Source organism: Dasypus novemcinctus, chromosome 7 (genome assembly GCF_030445035.2).
Source record: "Dasypus novemcinctus isolate mDasNov1 chromosome 7, mDasNov1.1.hap2, whole genome shotgun sequence".
NCBI classification, from domain to species: domain Eukaryota; kingdom Metazoa; phylum Chordata; class Mammalia; order Cingulata; family Dasypodidae; genus Dasypus; species Dasypus novemcinctus.
In genome coordinates, this window is record NC_080679.1 from 77,879,711 (window position 1) to 77,905,166 (window position 25,456).

At 42.1% G+C, this 25,456-nt stretch overlaps 1 protein-coding gene across 2 annotated transcripts in view; it reads right to left on the bottom strand.

Annotated features, from left to right (window-relative positions):
• The window catches only part of MYO3B (myosin IIIB), a 529,864-nt gene that overhangs the window by 210,050 nt on the left and 294,358 nt on the right, over positions 1-25,456 (bottom strand). For both annotated transcript variants that reach the window (XM_023589485.2, XM_071216296.1), the window contains one exon: positions 2,258-2,337. In XM_023589485.2, coding sequence (XP_023445253.2) covers positions 2,258-2,337 — 80 coding nt within the window. The remainder of the gene's footprint in view (positions 1-2,257; positions 2,338-25,456) is intronic.

Below are 25,456 nucleotides of genomic sequence, written 5' to 3' on the forward strand. Positions count from 1 at the left end.
GCTGGTTTCCTTGTGAGCGATGCTGGTTAATCTTCAAAGTAGCCATGCAGTGAGCTTTACAAATTGTGTTACAGACCCCAAGCCCACAGGAAATGAGCAAGCTTCTTCCATGTACATATGGACTCCATATATGGAGTTTAAAATGGATATCAAAAGTTTAGTAATAAAACATTTATTGAGTATTTCCCATGTTAAAGACCATAAATGCTTTGCCCATATTACGTCCTTGAATCCTCAAAACTAACCTATGAGGATATTCCAATACAACCTATGATGATGCTAAGGCTCAGACATTTTAGGTAAATTCCCCAGAGTCTTACAGCTAGTAAATGACAATGTCTATATTTGAACCCAGTTCCGTCTAGTTCCAAAACCTTCTTAAACATTATATACTTCCTCTGTATGTGGTTTGATATAACTTATAGCACCAGAGTCCAAAAGCATGGTACTGTGTCAACTAAATTTACCATAAGATAAAGACATAGACTCTTAAAATGTCCTACAAACCATCTAGATTTTGGCAATAAAAGGAAAACTAAAGAATTTTCTTTTGATCTCTGTGAGTGAGTGCTCACTATTTGCATTCTGAATCCTCAGAAGTGCTTATACTTGTTATATCCTTGACAAGGCCCTTTGTCAAGAACTTTTATCAAGGGAAGCAGACGTGGCTCAAGAGATAGAGTGTCCACCTACCATATAGGAGGTCCAAGGGTTTGATACCCAGGACCTCCTGGCTTGTGTGGTGAGCTGGCCCACGTGCAGTGCTGCTGCGCCCAAGGAGTGCTGGCCCATGCAGGGATGCCCTCGCATAAGGGTGCCCCCCTGTGCAAGGAGTGGCCCCTGCCAAGGAGAGCCACCCCGCGCAAAACCGCAGCCTGCCCAGGAGTGGTGCCACACACACAGAGAGCTGATATAGCAACATGACGCAACAAAAAGAGACACCGATCCCCAGTGCCGCCAATGAGAATACAAGCAGACACAGAAGAACACATAGCAAATGGACACAGAGAGCAGACAATGGGTGGGTGAGGAGGGAGGGGAAAGAAATAAATCTTTAAAAAAAAAAAGAACTTTTATCAAGTGATCCATTCATTCACTGGGCGGGGTTACTGAGAGTTAAGAATTAAAAAATGATTATGATTACCAAATCCTTTTTACTTTCTAATATATTGCAGAATAGCCAAAAGTAAATGCCTGAAATTACTGATACTCACTAAACTGGAACCCAGATATCTTGATCTTTGATAATGATTGTAAAACTATATAACCTTTATCTTGTGATCATAAAATCCTTGCAATTGGCCCCAGCTTGTGCCCTCCCCATTCTGTTTTTAAAATGTGAAGACTTTAAAGACTAGACAGCCTCCTAATATTTATTAGTGAAGAACCTTGAGATGGCTCAGAACTAACCTACCCCAATTCCTAACCTATCTTACTAGACAACACTAGATCTAACCAAAATCAGCCTACCTGACATGTGGTAGCTTCAACCTACTCAATCTGCCTATGCTCAATAATTAGATCATCTCTAATTTGGTCATCACAAGCCACTATACTCCTTAGCATAAACCTGCCTGTCTTTGGATCCTATATAACTATCAGAATTGCTGGAGCTCGGGGAGACAGATTTTCAAGTGACAGGTCATCTGATCTACTTTGTGCTGAGCAATAAACTCTCTCTCTCTCTGAAACCCCATGGTCTCAGGAATGCATCATTTGAGTGCGTAGGGCAGGGAACCTCCTGTTTTGCTTGGTAACACTACTCTGTACAGGTAAGTCTTCTATTCTCAGTGGAAAATAAATACAGATATGTATGTGTGTATCAATTTTGGGATAATACTGAACAGTGTTGTGTAGCTGAATTGCTTATTCTTTATTAAAGGAATTGTTTAATACTCAATGTTAAAAAAAAAAAAAGACAATTGAGAGGTGTGATCTGATTGTTTCATTACTCCATCACCCTCAAGATCACGTTTTGGTGTTAGTATTTATAATATTAACCAGCCAGTCCTTGAGATCCTTGCTAGACATCAACAGGAAGGCTAAAACAGGTAAACATATTTTACAGTTGAATATTTATTAACCCTTCTAGCATCCCCCTTCCAAGGACAAGCATACAACACATTTTTCAGTCTCTTTACCAGACTGCCCTGGCAGCGGACCCAAGGTAGGAAGCTAATGTTGTACACCCTAGGGTTATCTCAAGGTCAGAAGCACACCCCGGTCACGTCATTTTGCATGTAAGCCTGCTACTCACCTTGGCTCTCCCAGCACTGAAATGAGGAGGCAGAGACCTGGAGGACGCTGTTACTCTGGTTCTTGTCTGGGCCAAGTTACCTCAGAAAAAAGACAAAGAATGTAAATTGAAGGAAAAATTAAGGAGTGGGATAGTGAGTGGGTTTTCTTCCTGTGTTTTTGTATTTTTCTGAATTTTCCAAATGTCTGCTCTGAATTTGAAAACTTTAGAAAATTTCAGTGTTATAAATTATAAATAATTTGTAATTATGTATACATTATAACAATTATCTGTTATAATTACTTATATATTATAAATAAATTATAAATGCATATGACTTGAATTTGTATTCGTTTCATAAACACGAAAAAAACAAAAAAGTCTCCTATTAGAGCACAGCTGATCATCTAAAGAGATGAATATGCAAAAACCAAAATGCTGAAGGGGATTTTCGGAGAGAGAAGTTGGACACAAAGGACACCATTGCAGGGATCTAAGATGTGGACGAGCAAAGGCAGATCAGGCACCCAGGACCCCTCTACAGGAGATGCCCCCTCCGCAGGGAGGAACCCGCAGGGCAGGAGCCGCGTGCGAGGAGCTGCGGAGTCCAAGGGGCAGCCCCGGCTTTGTCGCTTGCTGGGGGCGTGACCTTGAACAAGTTAATTAACATCTCAGAGCCTTGGTTTCCTCATCTATAGTGGGAAGACTGCTCTACCGGCCTCACAGAGCGTTGGTGAGGATTCAACGAGATAACTCACAGAGGACACTGTCGGCACAGCCCGGGACCAGGCAATCGTTCACTACCGGTGAACTAGCACGTTATTGTTAGGATTCCTGAGCATTTGCTGTGAACAGCTCACAGGTCTCGGAGCAGAGAGAAGAAGGCATGAGAAGACTAGGGAATCTCACCTATTCACTACTGGGAGCCCTGGTTAGTCAAAAAAAGAATGAAAGGCGAGGAAGACTGATAAGGCAACGCCCCTTTGAACTTCGACTCTCTTGCCTCTCTTGATTCCTACCACTTTTTACCTTTGAAGCATCTCAGTGGCCTATTCTCAGAATCTCTTCTCCCCTCCCCACTAGTCACCCTCCACAGCCCCTCAGACACCCTTCCTCCCACCCCCCATCTAGTGGGTGAAGAGATTTGTTTGCATTTTTACCTAGTGTCATTTGATTCTGTAGCAAAATAAAAAGTTGTCAATGAAGGGAAATGCTGTAATTTGTGCGTATGCAAGACACACAAGATTTCAAAGTTTTAGCAAGTCTAGCACAAAGATATCCAAATGTTTTCTCTGGCGATATCTTCAGAGGCTAAACTGTGATTAATAGCCCAGAAAGAAGCCTTTGAAGCAGGATTGGTGACATCAAAGTCTTAATCCAGGAGTGGCAGGAGCTTTATAATGAGTGGGAAGCATTTTAACACATTTCAAAGGATTTACAGCATGAATAAACAATAGACCTCGGCAGATGTGCCAGGCACACCTTTCAGAAACATAACCTATGGGAAGTTTTCATTTTAATTTAAATGTAAATACAGTGTTCACACTTCTTTCAAATGTTAAGCATCCCCAGTGCTTCAACCCTGGACAGTGCTTCTTCCCAGCTGAGGATGCCTCATTGCCCCCCAAACACCTTCCTGCCCTTCCCGAAACTGTGACTAACAATACATGTCCAGGAGAGAAAATGGAAGTCAGAGGCATTTATATCTTATGTGGGAAATGGGTTAACAGGGAATCCGAACTGGAGCTTGCAATGATCTGGTGCAATTTCTCTGCTTCCAGTTTAACAGGAAAGAGACAAGTGGTTTGAAGGCAGAGCTGGAACTTGTAAAAGATGGTGATTTCCTGCCTGCTTCGGAGGATTTTCATCTGGCAAGGATCCAGCACCCACGATTTCTTCCTCAGTCGCCTCTTAAGAAAGGCAAAGGACGAGGTATTGCCCAAAATGAGGCGTTGCTGTTTTAAATACCCAGCTAGTGAATTCAGACGCCCTCTCCTGCCTCCTCTGGGTTTACACGATTTGTCGCAGGGTTCCAGTGGTGACTGTTGGTGGGCATTTTTTTTTCGGGAAATTTTCCTGTTTTCATTTGCTCTCCAAACACAAGAAACATATTAATAAGCTAATAAACGATTATAAAGCAATGCTGATGTGCAAAAGGCTGTTTGTTTTAAATTGCTACAAATGTAAGAAACTGCAAATTAAAAAACGCTTGAGTTCATCCCTTTGTTGTAAGAATAAATTGAGTAGACCTGAGAACCAAGACTCTACCCCATACACCGCCTGGGCCCTGGGAACCAAAACCACATCTTACAGCCTACGTTACAGTGCCTCTGTGCTCTTCACGTCTTCACTAGAATAGCAGGGCTTTATTTTTCCAGGCGTCTCCTGCCCAGGCAAATGGTTTGAATTTCGTTTTCAGAACTTCCCGAAAGATCCATCAACTTTACAGGGGGAAAAAAACAAGCTTATGCCCTAAGATTCTTCAACTCCCCTGTCTCAAAATCCTCACCAACTGTTTCCATCAACCCTGGACTGTTGTATTTTGAGCCTTATCCAATCCTAATCAAGACCCTACCCCAAACTTTGAAAGACCTTCCTTAAATCAAACTTCAGTTTTCAATTAACTTGCACTTTGCCTTCCCTTATCTGTGGTAAGCAGTAAATTAAGCTTTGTCTTATCAATAGATTGTATTGGTAATGTTTTCGAACCTGTACTGGTACGATACTTGCAGTGATTGAAATGTCCTAATTTCAGTTAAAAACATTGTAGATAATAAAAATGCAAGAAGTAAAAAAAAGAACAGTAGTTGTATAAAAACCTACAATAGTATTTTGTATATTAAAAAATAGTTCGTCTTTACATAACCATCTGTCCTAAATCTATAACAATGGCTTGTTTTAGATGTGATACATTAAGGCAACTTAAAATAGCTACAAAATATGACACAGCTGTAGGAGGCCTAGGAGAGGAGAATGTGTGGTTTTAGATTTTGCTCTGGAGTCCTGACTTTCTCCCAAGGCATTTATCTATGGCTTTCAGGGTTAATATCAATGAATGGGCAGAGGGGGTTGGGACAGTTCCTAGCCCACTTGAACACGGCCTAATCTCTCATGAAAAGAACATGGGTAATTACATATATAGGGAAGGGGCTGTAGTTTGGTGCAGAGAAGTAATCAAAAGGGTAAATAAAGAGAGACTAGCCTATCCTCCCATCTGCTGTGAAGACAGACATACACAGAAAAATTCACTGTTTTCCAAATACACAACCTTGCCTTTGTCGTGCATATGGAAATTCAAAGAATTTGAGACCCCTTTCCCATTTCTTTTATTTGGTAGTTGTTTGGCATCTTAAGGAATTTCTGCATAATAACCACCACTTGAGATTGCTTGAAGGAAACCAAACCAATGTGTTCAAAATTAAATGATTTTCTTTTACTCTCTCATTTAGAACGTAAACTACAGCTTTAAAGATTTGTCATCCAGAGACCTCAAAATTTCAGAGCTTGGGGAGGGGATTAGTAACTCCCTCCTTAAACTATCACAATTCACAAACAGGATATCAGCCCAGGAAACAACTGTGTGTGGAGTAATCAGTCTGTTTCAAGGCGGTAACAAGGTTTTCTTTCCTAACTCAATAGTGGAGCTGTCGCTCCCAGTTTTCTGCATTTTATTGCTCCTTTGGTGCAAGTTACCACTTCAGTCTTAAGTCTCCCCTTAGCTAGAGGCAGTTAAAGAAAGCTCTGGAAATTGTCCCCCTTCCTTACATTTTTTGGTGGTCTGATTGGGGAAAACACGGCTGCCATGTGACATGACATGTGTTCACACAAATATTGAGAGCCTAGGCTGTTGACATCTACGCAAGAAGACTTGACCCATCCAGAAAAGAAATGAAATCCACGTACACATATCTGTCAGCACCCACGTCTCTGACTTGTGAGAATGACTCATTCCAATCTCAGAGCAACTCCATATGCAGCACAGGGTTTGTTTGTTTTTTCAGTCCAATCACAGGGCTGGTATTGGACAAAATTGTATTTAGGCAGAGGATGTATTCAAGTTCCCCACGTCCCTTTTCATATCCTTGTATCCACTTCAGATGGTGCAACATAGCTTTAACTGTCTCCTCCCTACCCCCCAACAAACCCTTCCCTGTAATTCCTTGTCCCACACTCTAAATTTTCCAGGCAGTACAGACCTCTCCATATTCCCATCAAAACTCCCCATTTTTGTTCCAAAACTTCAGGTCTAATTTGTTAATGGGTAGATAAATATATCATTTCACATAGGTGAGATGTTTGCATGGTATGGAAAGCTTTCTAGAAACAGAACTTTCATGGAATGATTCTAATGATGGGATTGCTGGGCACTTGTAGACTTTGCAGTGTTGGGGTAAGAGGGGTAGTTTTGAAATAGGGGCTCTTTCATTTAATGATTCTCAAATTATTCATACTTTGAAATAATGCTTAAAGGGTCTTACAAAGATGGTTCTTAAAAAGATAAATAAAGTATAGTTCTTTGTTTCAAGGAGAAGATAGCCTGGAAGAGCTGTTGAGTGAGAGACTGACATATAAACAATTAATTGCAATTTAGAGAGGAAATTGTTATAATAAACCTGTGAATGAAGTGACATGAGAGTGATGTGAGAGCACAGAAAAGGTAAAGACTAAGTTTTCTTGGAAGAATCAAGGGGGAAAAAAAACCCTGAAAAGTAGGCAAGAAATGAGCTTGACCTTTGAGGCTTAGTAGGAGTTTGAAAGGAAAGAGAAGGATTCTAGTTGGAAGACATAAGGAAGAATGTTACACTGGAAGAAACCTTAAAAATTTACAAGTCAGAAAACTGATTTCTAGAGAACTCATAAGGTAAATTTCTAGCAGGGTCAGATTTAGAAAAATATCTGACTATGGCTCAGTGCCATTCCTTCACAAACATTAACATCTAAACATTTTCTCACTTTAAAAGTAGATATTGAGTAATAGCATAGAAACTATTTTACCTTTGTAATTAAAAAACAAGTTACTTGCACTAACAATGAAAACATAAACTGTAGGGGCAATTTTTGGAGAGAAAACATGGAAAATGAAGGCTTTGCTAAGGTATCATGTAATTGGTGGGACCACAGACAAAAGCTTTGCCCCTCTGCTCTTCAGGTAGTGTGCCCAACCATCAGCGTGGCCAAAGGTTTAGGCGAACCCTTCATGGTTTGGATACCAGCCACCAGGAGACTCATGCCAGAGAGAACTAATGAAACCAAGATCAGGTGGTTGAATCAGTCAATTGTACATAGAAAAGTAACATTTGAAAGTCTAAGACTGGAATCCTAAATAAAAGGCCCAGGAGAGAATGGACTGATTCCTGAAAACTAAAAAATCCCTCCTGAAAAGCTCTGCCCAGCACATGTTATCTATTGATGGTGGGTCATTCACGTGATTTCCCTGTGTGAAGCACAAAATGTGTGTTTCCTTGTGTTTTCAAATAAGACTGAGAAAGTCACTCAGATCTTTAGAGAAAAAAGAAAAAAGATGCCATTACCTTCTCATTGGGCGGGATGATGAGATGATGATTCAGTGCTTGAAACTATAAACACTTCTGTTCTAGTTTGCTAGGTTGTTAAAAGCAAAGATACCAGAAATAGGTTGGCTTTTACAAGGGGCACTTATTAACTTACAGGCTTACAGTTCTGAGGCTGAGAAAAGTGTCCAAATCAAGGTGCTATCCAGGCAATTCTTTCTTCCCAAAGACTGGCCGCTGGGGATCCTGGACTCCTCTGTCACACAGCAAGGTGCATGGCAGAGTCTGCTGGTCTCTCCCTTCTCTTCCAGGTTTTGTTGCTTTCAGCTTCTTGCTTCTGTGGGTCTCTCTCTTCTTGTCTGAATTTTATTCTTTTAAAGAACTCCAGTAAGAGAATTAAGACCCATCCTGAATGAGGTAAGTCAGATGCTTAAGATCCTACTCACCAAAGGGTCCTACTTAAAATGGGTCCATACCCACAGGAAAGGATTAACTTTAAGAACACGCTTTTCTGGGGTTACAGCTTCACACCCTCACAGCTTCTTTGGGTGTCCCTCTTTAGCATGGAAGCAATGAAAAGGACTTAAATTTGAAATTGAGAAACCTGGATTCTTATCCTAGTCCTGCCATTGTCTTCAGGAGATCACTTCTACTCTCTATGACTCAGTTTTATTATATGCAAAATGAGGAGTGTGACTTGTTCTGTGGTTCTCCACTAGTATGTCACTGTATTCTGCCAGTGGTGTCTTATGTCCTCCAGAAGATGAATCCATTGTAAATAAGATCTTTTTATTTAAGATTCATTTTTTATTTATTTCTCTCTCCTTCCCCTTCTCCCCCAGCTGTTTGCTTTCTGGGTCCATTCACTGTGTGTTCTTCTGTGTCAGCGGCACCAGGAATCTGTACATCTTTTTGTTGCGTCATCTTGCTGTGTCAGCTCTCTGTGTTTGCGGTACCACTCCTGGGCAGGCTGCACTGTTTTCACATGGGGCGGTTCTCCTTACGGGGCGCACTCCTTGTGCGTGGGGCTCCTCTATGCAGGGAACACCCCTGCGTGTCACGGCACTCTTTGCGCGCATCAGCACTGCACGTGGGCAGGCTCCACACGGGTCAGGAGGCCCTGGGTTTGAACACTGGACCTCCCATGTGGTAGGTGGTTGCTCTATCAGTTGGGCCAAGTCCGCTTCCCTGTAAATAGGATCTTTTAAAGGTGATATTTTTAGTTAAAGTTGGCCAACTGAATCAGAGTGGGTCTTAATCCTATTACTGGGGGCCTTATAGAGAAGGCTGCAGGGAAGGAAGGAGTCAACAGAACCCACAAGAGAAAGGAAAGAATGTTGCCACGTGCATTGCCGTGTGGCAGAAAGGCCAAGGATCCCAGGATCACTGGCAACCCATCCCAGAACACCACATTTTTAGGGAGACAGCATCGCCTTGCTGACGCCTTGATTTTGGACACCTCCTAGCCTCAGAACTGTGAGCCAATAAATTCCCACTGTTTAAGTCAACCCATTGTGTGGTATTTGTTTTAGAAGCCAAGAATAAGACAGCATCTATGACAACAACGCTTCATTGCTGTGCAGCTTCGTATAGATCAGTGTCAGGCCATGTGGAGAAACCCTCTGTGAGAGGGAACTACAAGGAACAGTGTATTAGAGTGTTGAGTTCGTGTGAAACATATTCTTACCTGGACTATAAATTAGGGAGCTTATCAGGGCAGTAAACAGTGTTGTTCAAAAAGCAACATCATGTTGAACAATAAGCAAATGAGTAAGAGTGATAACGGTGAATGCAAATCTAAGTCTAAAATGTTGAATAGTGTTGGGCTTCCATCTAGCTCTGAAGTTCTCTGCTTGTGAAACACATTTTATTAGAAGATTCCTAAAGTGGAGGTGGGAATGGGAACATAAACAAAATAAAACAAAATAAGGAGGATAAAACTAAATTCAGCACAATGTATCATTTCTCAGCAGTTTGGTGGGTAGCATAAGGTGGGAGGAGGTGATGATGCTAGGCCTTAGATAAACAGTGGAAGCTTGAATAATGGTCTTAGAGGCCTGGGTAATTAATTTGCCAATGCTTTCTTCACACCTGATCTCCACTAGTAGTAAGCATTAGTTCTGTGTCTGTGGTCTGTCTTCAGTTACTCCTCTTTCTTCACCTTTCTATTGTAGCAAAAATGAGCTTGTGTTCATTTGTTTCTCTACATCATTCTTGTTCCTTAGCACGTGAGGTAGGACACAGAGCATTTGTCCCCACCCAACATTGTTTTCAGGGTATTCCTATTCAATGTCTTTATAATACAAATTCTCCTGGTAAAAGCCCATGCTTCCTTTAGTTGGCATATTAACAAATTCCAACCATTTGTAAAAAGTGTGTGCCAATGTGAATGCAACGCAATCATGATGAACTCTTTTCTAATGTTTTATCTCTGAAAGCACTCAGGCTAACTTTTGCGGGGGGGCAGTTAAGGTACTGGTTTATTTGTGATTCTGGCTACTTTTTCTATATTGCACAAATGGTTATCTAAATTTACAATACAGTTGAATGTCTTAATGACTAAAGAGGAAAAGAATATTTTAAATGGGTATGTTTCTATGTTGAGAGTTAGTTCTACTTTAGTTTTTTGTGGGTTCATTCTATCGGTTTGTCATAATTTATAAAAGGTCTCAGAGAATGCTTAGTAAAATGTCACTGTGCATATGATTTTTTTATCCCTTGCCCCTTGTGGCATTTTGCTTGCTGTCTGCTCTCTGTGTCTATTTGCTGTGGACTCTTCTGTGTTCTTGCTTGTCTCCCTTCTTTTTTGTTGCATTACCTTACTGTGTCAGTTCTCCACGGTATCTGTGGGCCAGACGGCACTCTTCGGCATCTGTGGGCAGGCCTGCCTTCACAAGGAGGCCCCCGGACGCAAACCGAGGGCCTTCCATATGCTAGATGGGAGTTCATCTGATTGAGTCACAGCTGCTTCCCTGTGCATATGATTTTAACTTCTCTGAATCATAATATCTCAAAAGAACCCATAGGGAAGCGGATGTGGCTCAAACAATTGGGCTCCCCTCTACCATATAGAAGGTCCAGGGTTTGATGCCCAGGGCCTCCTGGTGAAGGCAAGCTGGCCCACGTGTCTAGCTGGCCCATGTGGAATGCCAGCCCACGCAGGGCACTGCCCCGTGCAGAAGTGCCAGCCAATGCGGAAGGATGATGCAGCGAGATGATGCAACAAAAAGAGACACAGAGGAGAGACAATAAGAGACTTAGCAAGCTGGGGAGCTGAGGTGGCGAAGAGAATGATCACCTCTCTCCCACTGCGGAAGATCTCAGGATCGGTTCCCAGAGCTGCCTAATGAGAATACAAGCAGACACAGAAGAACACACAGCGAATGGACACAGAGAGCAGACAATGGAGGGAGGGGGGAGAAATAAATAAATCTTAAAAAAAAAAAAAGAACCCACAGTTTTGTGAGCAGGTTAAAAAAAAAAGTGATAAGTAGTTTTCAATACAAACGTATACTTGGTGGTAGAGGAGTGGGGTATATCTGACTTAGGCTCCAGTACTTACAGCCCAATAAAAGGATGTTGAAGTACTATAGTTTTTTCAGCCAAGGAAATCAAAACTAAAAAACACTAAATGACTTTCCTACCGAGAAATGCAGCAAACTACAAGACATCTAACTTGCATAATGCCTAATTGGCGAGCACTACTCATATCTAAGTCACACTGCCATAGGTTTTCTAGTTAGCTAACGGAGGCAGAGGCAATGGAAACACACGCATCCCTATCTTTTTTGTTTAACCAATTCATTATATTCCAGCGCCCAGAAAGTTTCTTCTACTGAACCTCATATAAATACCATAGTGTTTAAGAACAAAGTTAATGTAACTTTTTATTTCTTTAGTACAGGCATAGGCTTTTATGGACCTTGGTTTTATGGACTCTGACTCAATGTCCAGAATAAATGAATTCAGAAAACTTACTAATCAAAATCTTATCCTACAGACTTTGGATGCAGTTAATTACTGAAATACTTCACACACACACACACCCACCCTGCTGTTTTTTGCTGTCTGTACCCATTTGCTGTGTGATCTTCTGTGTCTATTTCTCTCTCTCTCTCTTTTTTTTTTTTTTTTTTGGTCTTCTCGTATTCTCCTTCTAGGATTCACCGGGATTCTATCCTGGGGACCTCCGATGTGAGAGAGGTTCCCTATCACTTGTGCCACCTCAATTCCTGGTTTCTGTTGCATCTCGCCTTGACGCTCTCCTTTGTCTCTCTTTTTGTTGTGTCATCATCTTGTTGCATGACTGGCCACATGGCCATTGGCTTGCCACACAGGCACGCCTTTACCAGGAGACCCCAGGGATCAAACTGGGTCCTCCCATATGGTAGACGGAAGCTCAGTCACTTGAGCCACATCCACTTCCCTGAAATACTTTTTTTTCATTTCTTTTCATTTTTTAATAATCTTTTTAAAAAAAGATACATAGATCACAAGAAATGTTACATTAAAAATATAAAACGTTCCTATTTACCCCACTTTCCACCTTCTCACTCATCCCACATCGACAACTTCTTTCATAGTGTGGTGCATTCATTGCATTTGATGAGTACATTCTAGACCATTGCTACCCAGCATGGATTATAGTTTATGTTGTAGTTTACACTCTCTCTCAGTCCATTCAGTGGGTTATGGCAGGATATATAATGTCCTACATTTGTCCCTGCAACATCACTGAAATACTTTTTAGAAGCACAGAACCTATAGAGAATAAAGGCCAATAAAGAAGAACTCTACAAGCATCACAACTGTCTGCTAATTTCAGAGGCTAAAGCTTGTCAATGTACTGAGTTCTTTTAAGTCAATGCACATATGTTATCTTATATTGGCATTTATCGTTAGGAATGATTTGATTTCCTATAGAGGTTATAAACTCCTTGAAACCAGGTTCCAAATATCCCTATTTCCATTCATTAATCCAAAAATTATTTCTTCAGCACCTGCTATAAGACATATAAAGTACCCTACATGTAGCAGGCATTTAAAAAGTTTATGGAAGTTTCTCCAGTGAACCAGAGTAACATCTTAGATAGTTTCTATCCTTGCCTTTTATTTTTATTTTATTTTTTACTTTATTTTATTTCTCTCCCCTTCCCCCCGCTCCAACCCCCCTTGTTGTCTGTTCTCTGTATCCATTTGCTGCATGTTCTTCTTTGTCCGCTTCTGTTGTTGTCAGCAGCACCGGGAATCTGTGTTTCTTTTTGTTGTGTCATCTTCTGTGTCAGCTCTCCATGTGTGTGGCACCATTCCTGGGCAGGCTGCACTTTCTTTTGCGCTGGGCGGCTCTACTTATGGGGCGCACTCCTTGCGCATAGGGCTCCCCTACGTGGGGACACCCTGCGTGGCACAGCACTCCTTGCGCACATCAGCACTGCGCATGGGCCAGCTGCACACAGGTCAAGGAGGCCTGGAGTTTGAACCATGGACCTCCCATGTGGTAGATGGATGCCCTATCCACTGGGCCAAGTCTGCTTCCATTGCTGTGTGTTCCTCTGTGACCGCTTCTATCCTTATCAGAGGCACTGGGAATCAGTGTTTCCTTTTGTTGCGTCATCTGTTGTGTCAGCTCTCCGTGTGTGCAGCACCATTCTTGGGCAGCCTGCACTTTCTTTCGCGCTGGGTGGCTCTCCTTATGGGGTGCACTCCTTGCGCGTGGGGCTCCCCTACACGGGGGACACCCCTGCATAGCAGGGCACTCCTTGTGCACATCAGCACTGTGCATGGGCCAGCTCCACACGGGTCAAGGAGGCCCGGGGTTTGAACCGTGGACCTCCCATGTGGTAGGTGGACACCCTATCCATTGGGCCAAGTCTGCTTCCCTATCCTTGCCTTTTAAAGGTATATCAGATCTACAAACTCACTATACAGGTTCTTCTTTCAGTCACCTAAGAACTGTAGAATGCTTATAACTCATTATCGTATGAAGATAAGCAAATGACTGAGGACCATTTTACAGAAAAAAAAATGCAGCACCAGGGATGTGTAGTCAACCTGAGTGAGATAGATTCATGGTTGAAATGTTTTTAGAAAATGTCTCATAAAAAAGCCAAAGATGTTCTTTAATGATACAAAAAACTGAAAGCTACCCATTAATCTAATTGACACTTCTGATTCTCCATTGGAGTCTGAGTTCCTTGAGGGCAGGCACTAATTATATTCTATTTACCATTATATAGTCTCAAGTACCTAGCACATAGCAAGCACTCAATAAACATTTGCAAATAGATGAACAAATGAATGGTGTGGCTCTAAATATTTAACATGACACTCAAAGCCCTCCAGAAGCAGGTCCCAGCTCACCTTGCTTCCCTCCATGTACCCTGAACTCCTTGCTGCTCTCTGGACATGCCATGATTCTTTCATATTTCAGCCTCTTTTCTCAAAGCTAATCGATGGATCACAGCGGTGCACTGGTTAAGAATATGAGTTTAAGTCAGACTGCCTAGGATTTGTCCCAGCTTTGCCATTTGCTTGTTAGGAGGGCTTGGGTGAGTTACTGGCCTTCTTAGTACCTGGATTTCATCATCCAGAGGGCTGGATGAATGTTTACAGAGCATGGGGAATAAAATATTCTTTTAAAATTTATAGAGTTTCTGTGGTGAGTAGAGATGCAGATGTCCCGGGTGCAGGGGCTTTGATTGGAGCCATGTGGAACCCCCTACAAGTCTTGGTTGGCCAAGGAGTTTTACTTTAAGCTAATTACTTGGCTGAGCTTGGCAAGGTTAATCAGAGTTTTCTAGAAGATCTAATTTTCTGTTACCTACAGTCTCATGGAGTGTTGGGTTGCATGACTAGGAAAGGAAGCAAATAAATTGAAGGTTTAAGGTTTTGGAGATTATTTTATTCTTTGTTCTTTATCTTCTTAAGATATTGTTTTTAAAACAAAGAAGTCACAGACTTAAAAAAAAAAAAAAATTGAATGGAAAAAAACATGTAAGAAAATGTTAAGTAAAATAAAATGGCCACCCGCATTGGGCCTTGCAGGGAGAAGACCCCTTTCTGAGAAAGCTTTTCCAGAAGACAGAAGCAATTGAGCTGCAGGGGTTTTCCTAGAAAATGAACACACCCTGCAGGGTTGCTGGTAAATAACACCCAGTGGTAAAACCAGTTTTGGTCCAGTAGAGAGAGCTTTATCAGAATGGACAAGCTTACCATACCATCAATGTATATCTGTACTCACTTTGTTACACCCCGCTAAGTAAAAATGGAAACTCAATGTCAAGCAACCAGAACATTTCCTCATTTGCTCCCCTATTTGCCCTACATGAGCTTCGCCTTTGTACTCCCTCAGTGAAGCTCCCTTCTCCTTTCTGAATGGGATGCTGCCTGATCCATGAATTGTTCAATAAAGCTGGGAGATCCTAAAATGCATGAAAAGTTTTTCTTTTATCAAAAGAAAGAGAAAGGAGGGATCCATATCACTGCCACTACCTTAAAAATAGATCTATCATAAAGAAATGTAGAGAATCTACTTCTTTTGTCCTATTTTTGTCACTCTGCTCCAGATTAGAAAAAAAATTTAAAGTACTTAGACACCAACATTTATTGAATGCCTACACTGTAGTAGTACTATGTTAAACATTGAAAATAAATTATTTAATACTCACAACACTGCGAGCCATGGCCCCACTATACAAAGAAAGAAACTGAAGCACAGAGTATGTAAGTCACTTGCCCACAGTCAAGCAGCAGCAGCACAGAACACTGAAGAGTAATGCTGACAGGGTCTATCATCTGGGGCGGCCTAATTAAAATTTTGTGGCCATTTTGTAACCAAAGGTTAAGAGTTAACAAATAATTACGGTTACAAAATAATTATATAGCTGCCTTGTTATTATAAAATAGCAAAAGATTAATATCTGAAATTGCTGAAACTGGCTGGATTTAGGCTAGACCTGCTGTTGTGATAGTCATTCAAACCAGGGCTCATCCCTATTCACGGTTACTCGAGTCTAGACTTAGGCTCAGCCTTGTGTAGGTTTTCTGCTGTGATGGTAACCAGTCCACCCTCCTGTTAAATATCCATACGGAAAACCTTGTGCCTGATCTCTACTCTGTATTGCCCTACCCCAGAACCTTGATTTCTGTAATGATTGTAACGATGTGACTCACCCTGGTTTGGGGCCCACCCCCATCCTGCTCAGCCCTTAATGTTTATCAATGAAGGAACCCGTGCCAGTTCTACCCCAGTTAGTTCTTAGCATCCTGACATTATAAAATATTAGAATTTCTGCAGATCTGGGAGGCAGTTTTAAGCTGTTAGGCCACTGTGCTCCTTTGTGGAACCAAATAAACTTTCTCTTTTTGAAATCCCAGAGTCTCAGGAATTGGCTTTAAAGGTGCATTGGGAGAAAAGAATCCACTTTTGCTCGTATCAGTTTTACCAGTTGGAGTCATATTCAAGGTAGACCACAGAGTAATTGATGGGATGGTCACATGGCCCAACTGATTTTAGACCCTGTCTGGGTTTTTTTTTTTTTTAATCATTTACACACCAAACTAGGTCAGCTGTAATCACAACTAAGCCAAACCAATCAAACAGTTGATTTGGTTTTTTGTATAGCTAGCACTACCCCTGTGAAAAGACAACAAATGGGACCACTCTACTAAATAAGAACCTAAATAAAATCTTAGCAGTCTTTTCTCCCAGCTACGGCTCTCAAGTTCAGTTAAGCGACATCTTATTTAGTTTACCCATGTCTCACATGTGCAAGCCAGTAAAGTTCACAATTGTTGCTCCACACAGCTGTGGTTTAAAGCTTCTCTTCACACACAACACGCTGGCACTAGAGCAAAATGATTAACTGTTTATATGCTTCTAACATATGGACCAGGCTGTTATAAACCATTCTTGTGTTCTAAAAAGAAAAAGACAATTTCTATTAACATGACCCAAATTCCTCAGAAAGTGTTAAATTGTGATCCATCTCTAAGTAGAGAGAGTATAATTGTAATGACTTTGTTTCTAATTCATTTGACTTTAAGTGCCTGACGTTATCTTTAATTGGGTGGGGGGAAATGAACTGAAAGCCCCATTATAAAGGTATTTTATAGTAGAATGAATTAACTGTAAATGGAGGTCTTGGAATCTTTTTCTCCAATATGAGCTATGAAATGAGAGGAAAGAAACTTTAATCCTAAGTGGGAACATATTTCTTTCCTATAAATGAGAAGGATGGTGGCTGAGAGAAGTAGAATTTATTTATCTTGTGTTTCTGACCATTTGAAGAATCAGTTACTATATTTGCTATACTTGACAGGATCATTAAAGAAATAAAATTAAGCATTTCTAAATTGAACTGCCACTTCAAAATAAAATGCACATTTACTCTCTTATTTAGAAACTATGAAAGAACTATTGAAATGTATTGGGGGAAGACAGTGGATCTAATTCACTACAGATACTAACTTTCCCCACATCAGAGCCATTATCACAACGTATTATTAAAGTGTGTTTTCATTTTTCTTTTCTGAGGATATGGCAGCAGCAGGGCCTCTATGGCTACTCATGAGTCTAGAATTAGGCTCACCCTGTGTAGGAAAGCATGAGGGCCTTTTGGAAATGGATTTAAGACCCTCACTAGAAGTGTGTCCAGGAAAAAAAGTTCTCTGATCAGCATTGCCTCAGTGTCTCCCACTTGACTCCTGACCCCCAAGATGCTTTTCACAAAAAGGATCTTGCTGATTTCCAAAACCCATACCTGGAACTGTCTTTTGGTTGTCTGTAGTATAGATACCTGTTGGATTTTCATAATCAGTATTACCCACATTTCTCAACCATGGAAATTTCATATTTATCTCACTGCTCTTCACATCCCACAAACGTGGTGCTTTGTGAAACACACTTTGGGATACACTGGTATTGATGCTGAAATACAGGACAATTTCTATCTCTGCTAAAGAGAACCAAGGGAGTTATTAAAAAATTTTTTTTAAAGATTTATTTATTTATTTCTCCCCACCTTGTTGTTTTGCACTGCCTGTGTCTGTTCTTTCTTGTTTCTTTAGGAGATACCAGGAACCAAACGTGGGGCCTCTGATGTGGGAAGGAGGCACCTAATCTCTTGAGCCACTTCCATTCCCTGCTTTGTTGTGTCTTTCATTGTGTCTTCCTTCTTGTGTCTCTTGTTGCACCATCTTGTTGCATCACTTTGACATGCCTGCCTGTCGCATAAGCTCACCATCTTGCTTGTCCTCTCCAGGAGGCACTAGGAAACCTCTGTTCCCTGCTCTGTTGCGTCTCTCATTATGTTTTTCTTCTTGTGTCTCTGGTTGTGTCAGCTTGCTGCACCTGCCCGTCACACCAGCTTGCTGTCTTCCTTCGGAGGCACAAGGAACTGAACCAGGGACCTCTCATGTGTTAGGCAGGAGCTCAATTGTTTGAGCCACATCCACTTCCCTATTAAAAAACTTTTGCCAGAATTCTGCAAATCCAGAACAATAACTTCTCTAACCACACTGAAAAATAGTCCGAAGCCTAGCTTGCACACAATAAAATATTATTTTATTGAAAAACGGATCTGCAAAGCCATTTTGTCCTACCCTGCTCGGCTTTATTTTCTTTGGGAAAACCAGCACTGGGGCTCCTTGGCATTTCTGCACTTCTCTTTGAGAGCAGGAATGAGGCATCTCTGTGGCCAGGACAGTGATTCTCATGCTGTTCAGCATGGGGGACACTAGCCACATGGCCACTGAGCATATGAAATGTGGCTAGTCTGAATTGAGATTTACCATAAGTCTAAAATACATTGCCAGTGTTCAAAGACTTAGTACTAAATAGTTAAATATTTCATTAATTTTTTTATTACATGTTGAAATAACATTTTTGATATATGAGTTAAGTAAGATCTAGTATTGAAATTAATTTGACCTGTTTCTTTTTACTTTTTAAAATATAGCCAGTAGGGCATTTTGCATCACATTAGACAGTGCTGTTCTCTGGGCTCTCAAAGAGAACCAAGTAAGAGCTTTCAAACCAGAGCACTAGAGATGGAACACGGGAGCTAGAGATTATTGGGTGTCAGTATGTTCAATCTTAAGGTAGGTCCCTTCTAATCTTGCAGCTCTTAATCCAAAGCCTTCACTTTGCGGATGTTAAACTGACTCCAAAGAGTGAACTAGGGAAGTGGACTTGGCCCAGCGGTTAGGGCGTCCGTCTACCACATGGGAGGTCCGTGGTTCAAACCCCGGGCCTCCTTGACCCGTGTGGCACTGACCCACGCGCAGTGCTGATGCGCGCAAGGAGTGCCGGGCCATGCAGGGGTGTCCCCGCGTAGGGAAGCCCCACACACAAGGAGTGCTCCCCGAAAGGAGAGCCGCCCAGCGCCCAGGAATGGCGCTGCACACACGGAGAGCTGACACAACAAGATGACACAACAAGAAGAAACACAGATTCCCGAGCCGCTGACAACAGAAGCGGACACAGAAGAACATGCAGCAGATAGACACAGAGAACAGACAACTGGGGGGGGGGGGGGGGAAGGGGAGAAGGGGAGAGAAATAAAATAAATAAATCTTTAAAAAAAAAAAAGAGTGAACTAAACCCAGCCAATACAAAGTACCAGTCCAGGTGAATCTCAGCCATCAGCTGACTTACACAGTCCAGGGCTCTATTCTACCACAGCTGGTGGAGCAGAAGAAAGTGCAGGTAGACTGTAAAAGGTAAGAAATATTTGAGCTCCTTACATTTGGACAAAAAAAAAAAAAATAGCATTTGAAGACTACAAATTCAAAACCTAAACCCATTCGGGGAAAGGAAAAACGTGAGAATTTCGAGAGATGCTCTCTTTGTCCCCAAGCACATCTTACGCACATTTTGACCTCAGCAAGACTAACAAAGAAAAGCAAAGATTTTCCTAGGCAAGGGCTGAACATCCTTAATAGGGTAGGAGCCAGGAAGGTGTGAGGTTTCTCCTGGGGCTGTCAGCTGTTGCCAAGAACCTCTGCCTCCTCCAGCCTGTCAAAGGGCAGAAGAGAACAGAGAGGAATCTCAGATGCAGCAGAGGCCTCTGGTAAGGTCCTCCAGGTGGGCAGTTGCAGTAAGATTTGGGAGTAGGCTGCAGGATACACACAGGCAGGGCAGTACGGGGTGGGGGTAGGAGCGGAGCCCCAGGGTGGCCACTTCCCAGACAGTACGTGGATCTGGGGTTTTCTTGCACAGTCTGTGCTTGAATTACATGTGTGCTCTTTGCTTTGGGCAAAGCCCGCCCCCCTGCCCGACTCCACCCTAGGAAGAAGGCCAGTAACCAATTTCAGATGCCAGATTTAACCGCAACCCCTGTCAGTGCTTCTCTGGAACATGAGTCCTAACAACGCTTTCATACTTTTCTCTCTAGATTCAGAGGATGGAGTTCTGAATTGAGCTACTTCTCTCTGAATGCCACAACTTCTTAAAATAAATAAAGCCTCAGGCTCTGGTGGGCTTCTAGCCAGCACAGGGATGATTCACATTTCTGATGTACCTCAAGTGCTCTCAGGACTACGGGGAAATTCAGTTCACACCTCGCACTCTCTGCCGGGACAGACAGACTCTACTGAAGCTCCAGGCTCCACTTCCGGAGCTGGAAAGAGAAGCCGACTAAATGGACGACATTAGGTAAAAATACAACGGCCACCTGTATTGGGCATTACTGGGAGGGACCCTTTTCTGAGAGAGAAGACAAGAACAATTGACTTGCAGGGGCTCTCAGAGAAGACGGAGCAATGGAACACACTCTACTGAACTGCAGAGAAGCCACACCTGGTGACAAACCAGTTTTCAAGTCCAGGAGAGCTAGCTTATCAGAATGGGCAAGCACACCATACAATGTATATCTGCTTCCCACTTTGTGAGAACTCCACCCCCCATGTGAAATGGAAACAACGTTAGACAATCAGAACATGTCCTTGTTTGCTACCACATTTGCCCTATATAGGCTTCCCCCTTCCATTCTCTCCATGGATCTCCTTACCACTTCCTTACCACTTTTATTTTGGGGTTGCCCAATTCCTGGATTGTTTCTTGCCCAAATAAACTTTAACAAAAAATTGTTAACAACAAACTAAAATTTCTATTCTTCATGGAAACTATATCCTAGTAGCATCAGTAATTTCACCCAACTCAGATCGGAAGACTTCCTGGAGGAGGTGATGCAAGGAGTGAGTTTTGATGGGAAAAAAAGGATTGGAAGGCAGGAGAAAGGCAGGGGTTGAAGTTAAGTTGTTAGGGGTAGGGATAGAGGACAGAAGTAATTCCAGAAATCAGAATTAGTGTGGGTAATAGCATGGAGCTGTGAAGTAATATGACTAGTTCTGACTATATGTTCTGTATATAAATGAAATAGAAGATATGGTCCCTGTTCTTATGGAGCTAATGATATTATCAGGTGGAAAAGACCAACGCACTGAATCATGTAGCTCTGATTAATCTACATCAGTTAGGTATTTTGTTTGTTTTTTTCTTTTTTTTTTTAGATTTATTTATTCCCCCCTCCCCCTTGTTGTCTGTTCTCTATGTCCATTCGCTCGCTGTGCATTCTTCTGTGTCTGTTTGTCTTCTCTTTTTTGGCACTGAGAACCGATCCTGAGACCTTCCGGAGTGGAAGAGAGGTACTCAATCTCTTGTGCCACCTCAGCTCCCTGGTCTGCTGTGTCTTTTATTGTCTCTCCTCTGTGTCTCTTTGTGTTATATCATCTTGCGCGCCAGCTCTCCACTCAGGTCAACTTGCTGCATGGGCTAGCACTCCTGTGCGGGCCAGCACTGTGTGTGGACCAGCTCTCTTCCCAGGCCCGCTTGCTTTGCAGGCCAGCCTGCTTTCATCAGGAGGCCCTGGGAATCAAACTCTGGACCTCCCATATGATAGATGGGAGCCCAATAACTTGAGCAATATCCACTTCCCCATCAGTTAGGTTTTAGTGCATTTACAAAGATCTAGGGGAGCATGTTCCATAAATAAAGAGGTTTAATAAATTCTTTTCCAGGTGAAATTGGACTACTCCAGATTCCACCTCAAAAATTCTACTTTTGTAAAGAGAAAACTTAGTAATAGTGATTATAGTAATAGAATAATGTCTCTGGTAATGAACAGGATGCATTCCAATGGTATGCTTTGTTAGTAAACTGTGCCTTGATACCAGACTCAGAAATATCACAGGAGGCCAAGGGAGGTATGGGAACACATATCCTTTTCTGCCCTGCAGGCCATATACACATGCTCCCCCAGCCAAGGAATCTGGGGTTCCCTAGCTCTCTTGGCCTAAATAGGGGCTACCGTGACTCTCTTGAGATGCTGCCCTGACCATGACATGAAGGACAAACAAGGGCCTGACCTCACTGAAGCCTTCTGCACCCCTACACGACAGGGCCTCATGATCCTACACTTACCCAGGCTAGGACTCGGCAGCCCCACTCCCTGCTTCTCAGTGATGCCTCCCTGCCCAGGACCCTAAACCCTCCCAACCTGCTGCAGGCTGGCAGCTGATCAGAAAAGGCCCTGGATCAGGAATCAAGACTTGAATTTTGGCTTTAGTTTTCCACCTTGTTATCCTCATAGGAGTTAACAAGTTATTTGGCAAATATTTAGTGGGTACCTGCTCCACAGTGTGCACTGTTCTAGGTACTGGATGTACAGTGGTAAATAGGATATAAAGGCTCTGCTTTCAAGGAGCTTACAATCTAATGACCAAAGATAGACAGGATACTGCCAGCTCTCTATGGAGAGAGTTAAACAGGGTGATGTTATAGAGTGAGTGGGGAAGGTATTTCTTTGGAGGTGACATTTGAGCTGAATTCTGGATCACAAGATGGAGACAGACATGTAAATATCTGGGAAAAGAATATTCCAGGTAGAGAGAGCAGCTGGTAGGTGAGGAAAAGGCTTGGAATATCTGAGGAGCAGAATGAAGACAGAGAGTGAGAGGGAGAGACCAAGGAGTTGGGGCTGGAGAGACTTGCAGGAGTTTGTAGGCAGGGGAAGGAGTTTGGATTTTATTCTAGGTGTGATGAGACGCCACTGGAGATCGTAAGCAGGGGAGTGACAGGATCTGATTTGCATTTTTAAAAAGACTGCAGTTAGCTGGTAGGCTGTATGAGGCAAATGTAGAAGAAAAAAGCCCAGATAGGTTCTCTTTGTGTTCCTCTATAATTTTCCTGATTTCCTTTAGTTCTTTATTCATGTTTTCCTTTAGTTCTTTGAGTATATTTAGGACTACTTTTTAAAAGTCTTTGTCTGGTTTATCCTAAATCTGGTCCTCCTCATTGATAATCTCTAAAGTTTTAACCTTCTCTGCCTGGTACATCATTTCCATTTTCTTTATGTGTTTTGGACATTTTGATATTTTAAGGTGCTGTTGCTGACATTTAGATTCTGAGGTATTTGTTCCTTAAGATTGTATCCAGCTAGTGGTGTGACAGAATTTTCCTTGAATGTCAGTAGTGTAAGAAAGAGAGAGAGAGATAGAGGAAGAGAGAGGGAGGGAGGAAGAGAGAGAGCGAGGGAGGGAGGGAGAGAGACAGGGAGGGAGGGAGGGAGAGAGGGAGCGAGGGAGGAAAGAGGAAGAAAACATCTTTCCCAGTCTTTGCAGATTAGCTTGCGTGAGTGAGCCCCTTCAGAGCTCATTCATATAATAAGTTTAGAGAATAACTCCAGGCCAAAGCATAGAGGTCTCCCTTTTCCTTTCTGTGCATGTATCTTCTCTTGGGAATATGCATGTGGCCCTAGGAATTCCCCCATTTGCATGGATACAAATATCCCCTCTTCTCTAGGAAATAGTTTCCTTGTGGTCCCAGGCTCTAGACTTTATGTCCCACCACCAACAATCCCTTGCCTCAGTTTTCTGTAGGAGACCTCTGTGAGCTGCCTTGTACATGCAGGGCAAGTTTCATGAGCCTGTGATGAGTGTCCTGACTGAGTCCCTCAGGCCACCACTGGAGAGATTGGACCAGACATACATGTTTCCAGTATGTGCATGAGGGTTACTCTGCTGCCTCTGGAACAAAGACAAAGGACCCACACTGGGAGCATAAGCTGGCTCTATGCAGATCCAGCAAAGGGTTGGGGAGGGACCAATGAGGCCACCATGAGATCCTACCACTTTTAAGTTGATTTTTTCTTGATTCAGTGCTCATTCTATTACTTCAATCCTTTACCTGTTTTCTGGAGCTTTGAGAAAGATGTTTCTGCCAGTTCTTGCTGGTGGTTCAAATCTTCTGTGGTGGTGGTATGTGTGTATGGGGAGGGGGAGTTCTGAATCTTCTCCCTCTTTCATTTGATTGGGACTTAGTCATCATGTTTAACTTTTTTAATACTTTGGGTTATACAACATGAACAGGAAGGTAAGGGCAGGAATAGGAAAATGCCAAATGGATTACCAGCTGTAGCAGTTTGATATGGTTATGAATTCCAAAAATAGATCTTGGATTATGTTTATAATCTGGTCTGTACCTGGGTGTGATTGGATTATGATTGGGGCTTTGATTGGGCCATGTCATTAGCTAAAAGGCATCGCAAAGGCAGAGTTGGGGTTTTTTGATGTTAAAGTTTTGATGTTGGAGTTTGATGCTGAAGCCTTAAGCTGGAGCCCTGGGAAGTAAATTCACAAAGGAAACAGAAGCAAGACCCTGGAATAGAGGAACCCAGGAAGCCTGAACCCTTGCAGATGTCAGCAGCCATCTTGTTCCAACACATGATAATAGACTGGTGACGGAAGTAACTTATGCTTTATGGCCTGGTATCTGTAAGCTCCTACCCCAAATAAATACCCTTTATAAAACCAACCAATTTCTGGTATTTTGCATCAGCACCCCTTTGTCTGACTAATATACCAGCTCTGATATTTTATAGTATGATTTTACAGACACACACTCATACACATGAACACAGAGTTTGTGCCTATTAATCTTGATGCGAGATTAAATCAAGCACCAGTAAATTTTTTTGTGTCTATTAACAAAGGGATTTTACCGCCACAGCAGTTCAGAGAGGTAGACTTACAAGGACAGGAAAGCCAGCCCAAGGCTCCACTGATACCTGTTTTTCAAAGCAAAGGACAGCAGCACACTAGCAACCAGGAAACCTCAGTTTAACCGGGTAGAAAATCCTAGGTAAAATAAAGTTTTTCTCTTCATTTTAAGGTGTTGTCTCAGTCTTTTTTAAAAATCTCTTTATTGTGAAATAAAATGCACATGCAGAAAAGTATGCAAAATGTAAATGTACAATTTAATGAATATTATAAGCAAATATCCATGCAACCACCATTGAAGTAAGGAGCCATAACCCATTGCCAACATCTTTAAGTGATCTTCTTAATAAATGTCCTCTGCTCTCAAAATTGAAGAATTCAACGCTCTTCAAAAAAGCCTAAAAAGCACCGCTTTTAAAGTTTCAGTTTAGTAGTCTCCAAGGCTTCCTAACTCTGGTCTTTTTCTTTATTCCCTATAGTTCAACCCCAGAAAGATTTGTAAAGTAAGTGCCAATAATCTCTATGCTTATCAAAGTACTGCCCAATTTTTTTTTCAGTCTTTCCAAAATGTAACCCATGGCTTTTAGTATAATCACAATGTTGTACACTCATCACCACAAAAAAATTCAGATTAATTTCATTACTCCAAAAAGAAAAACTCCACACCCCTTAGCTGTCACACCCACAGTCCCTCTAACCTTCCCCAGGCCTA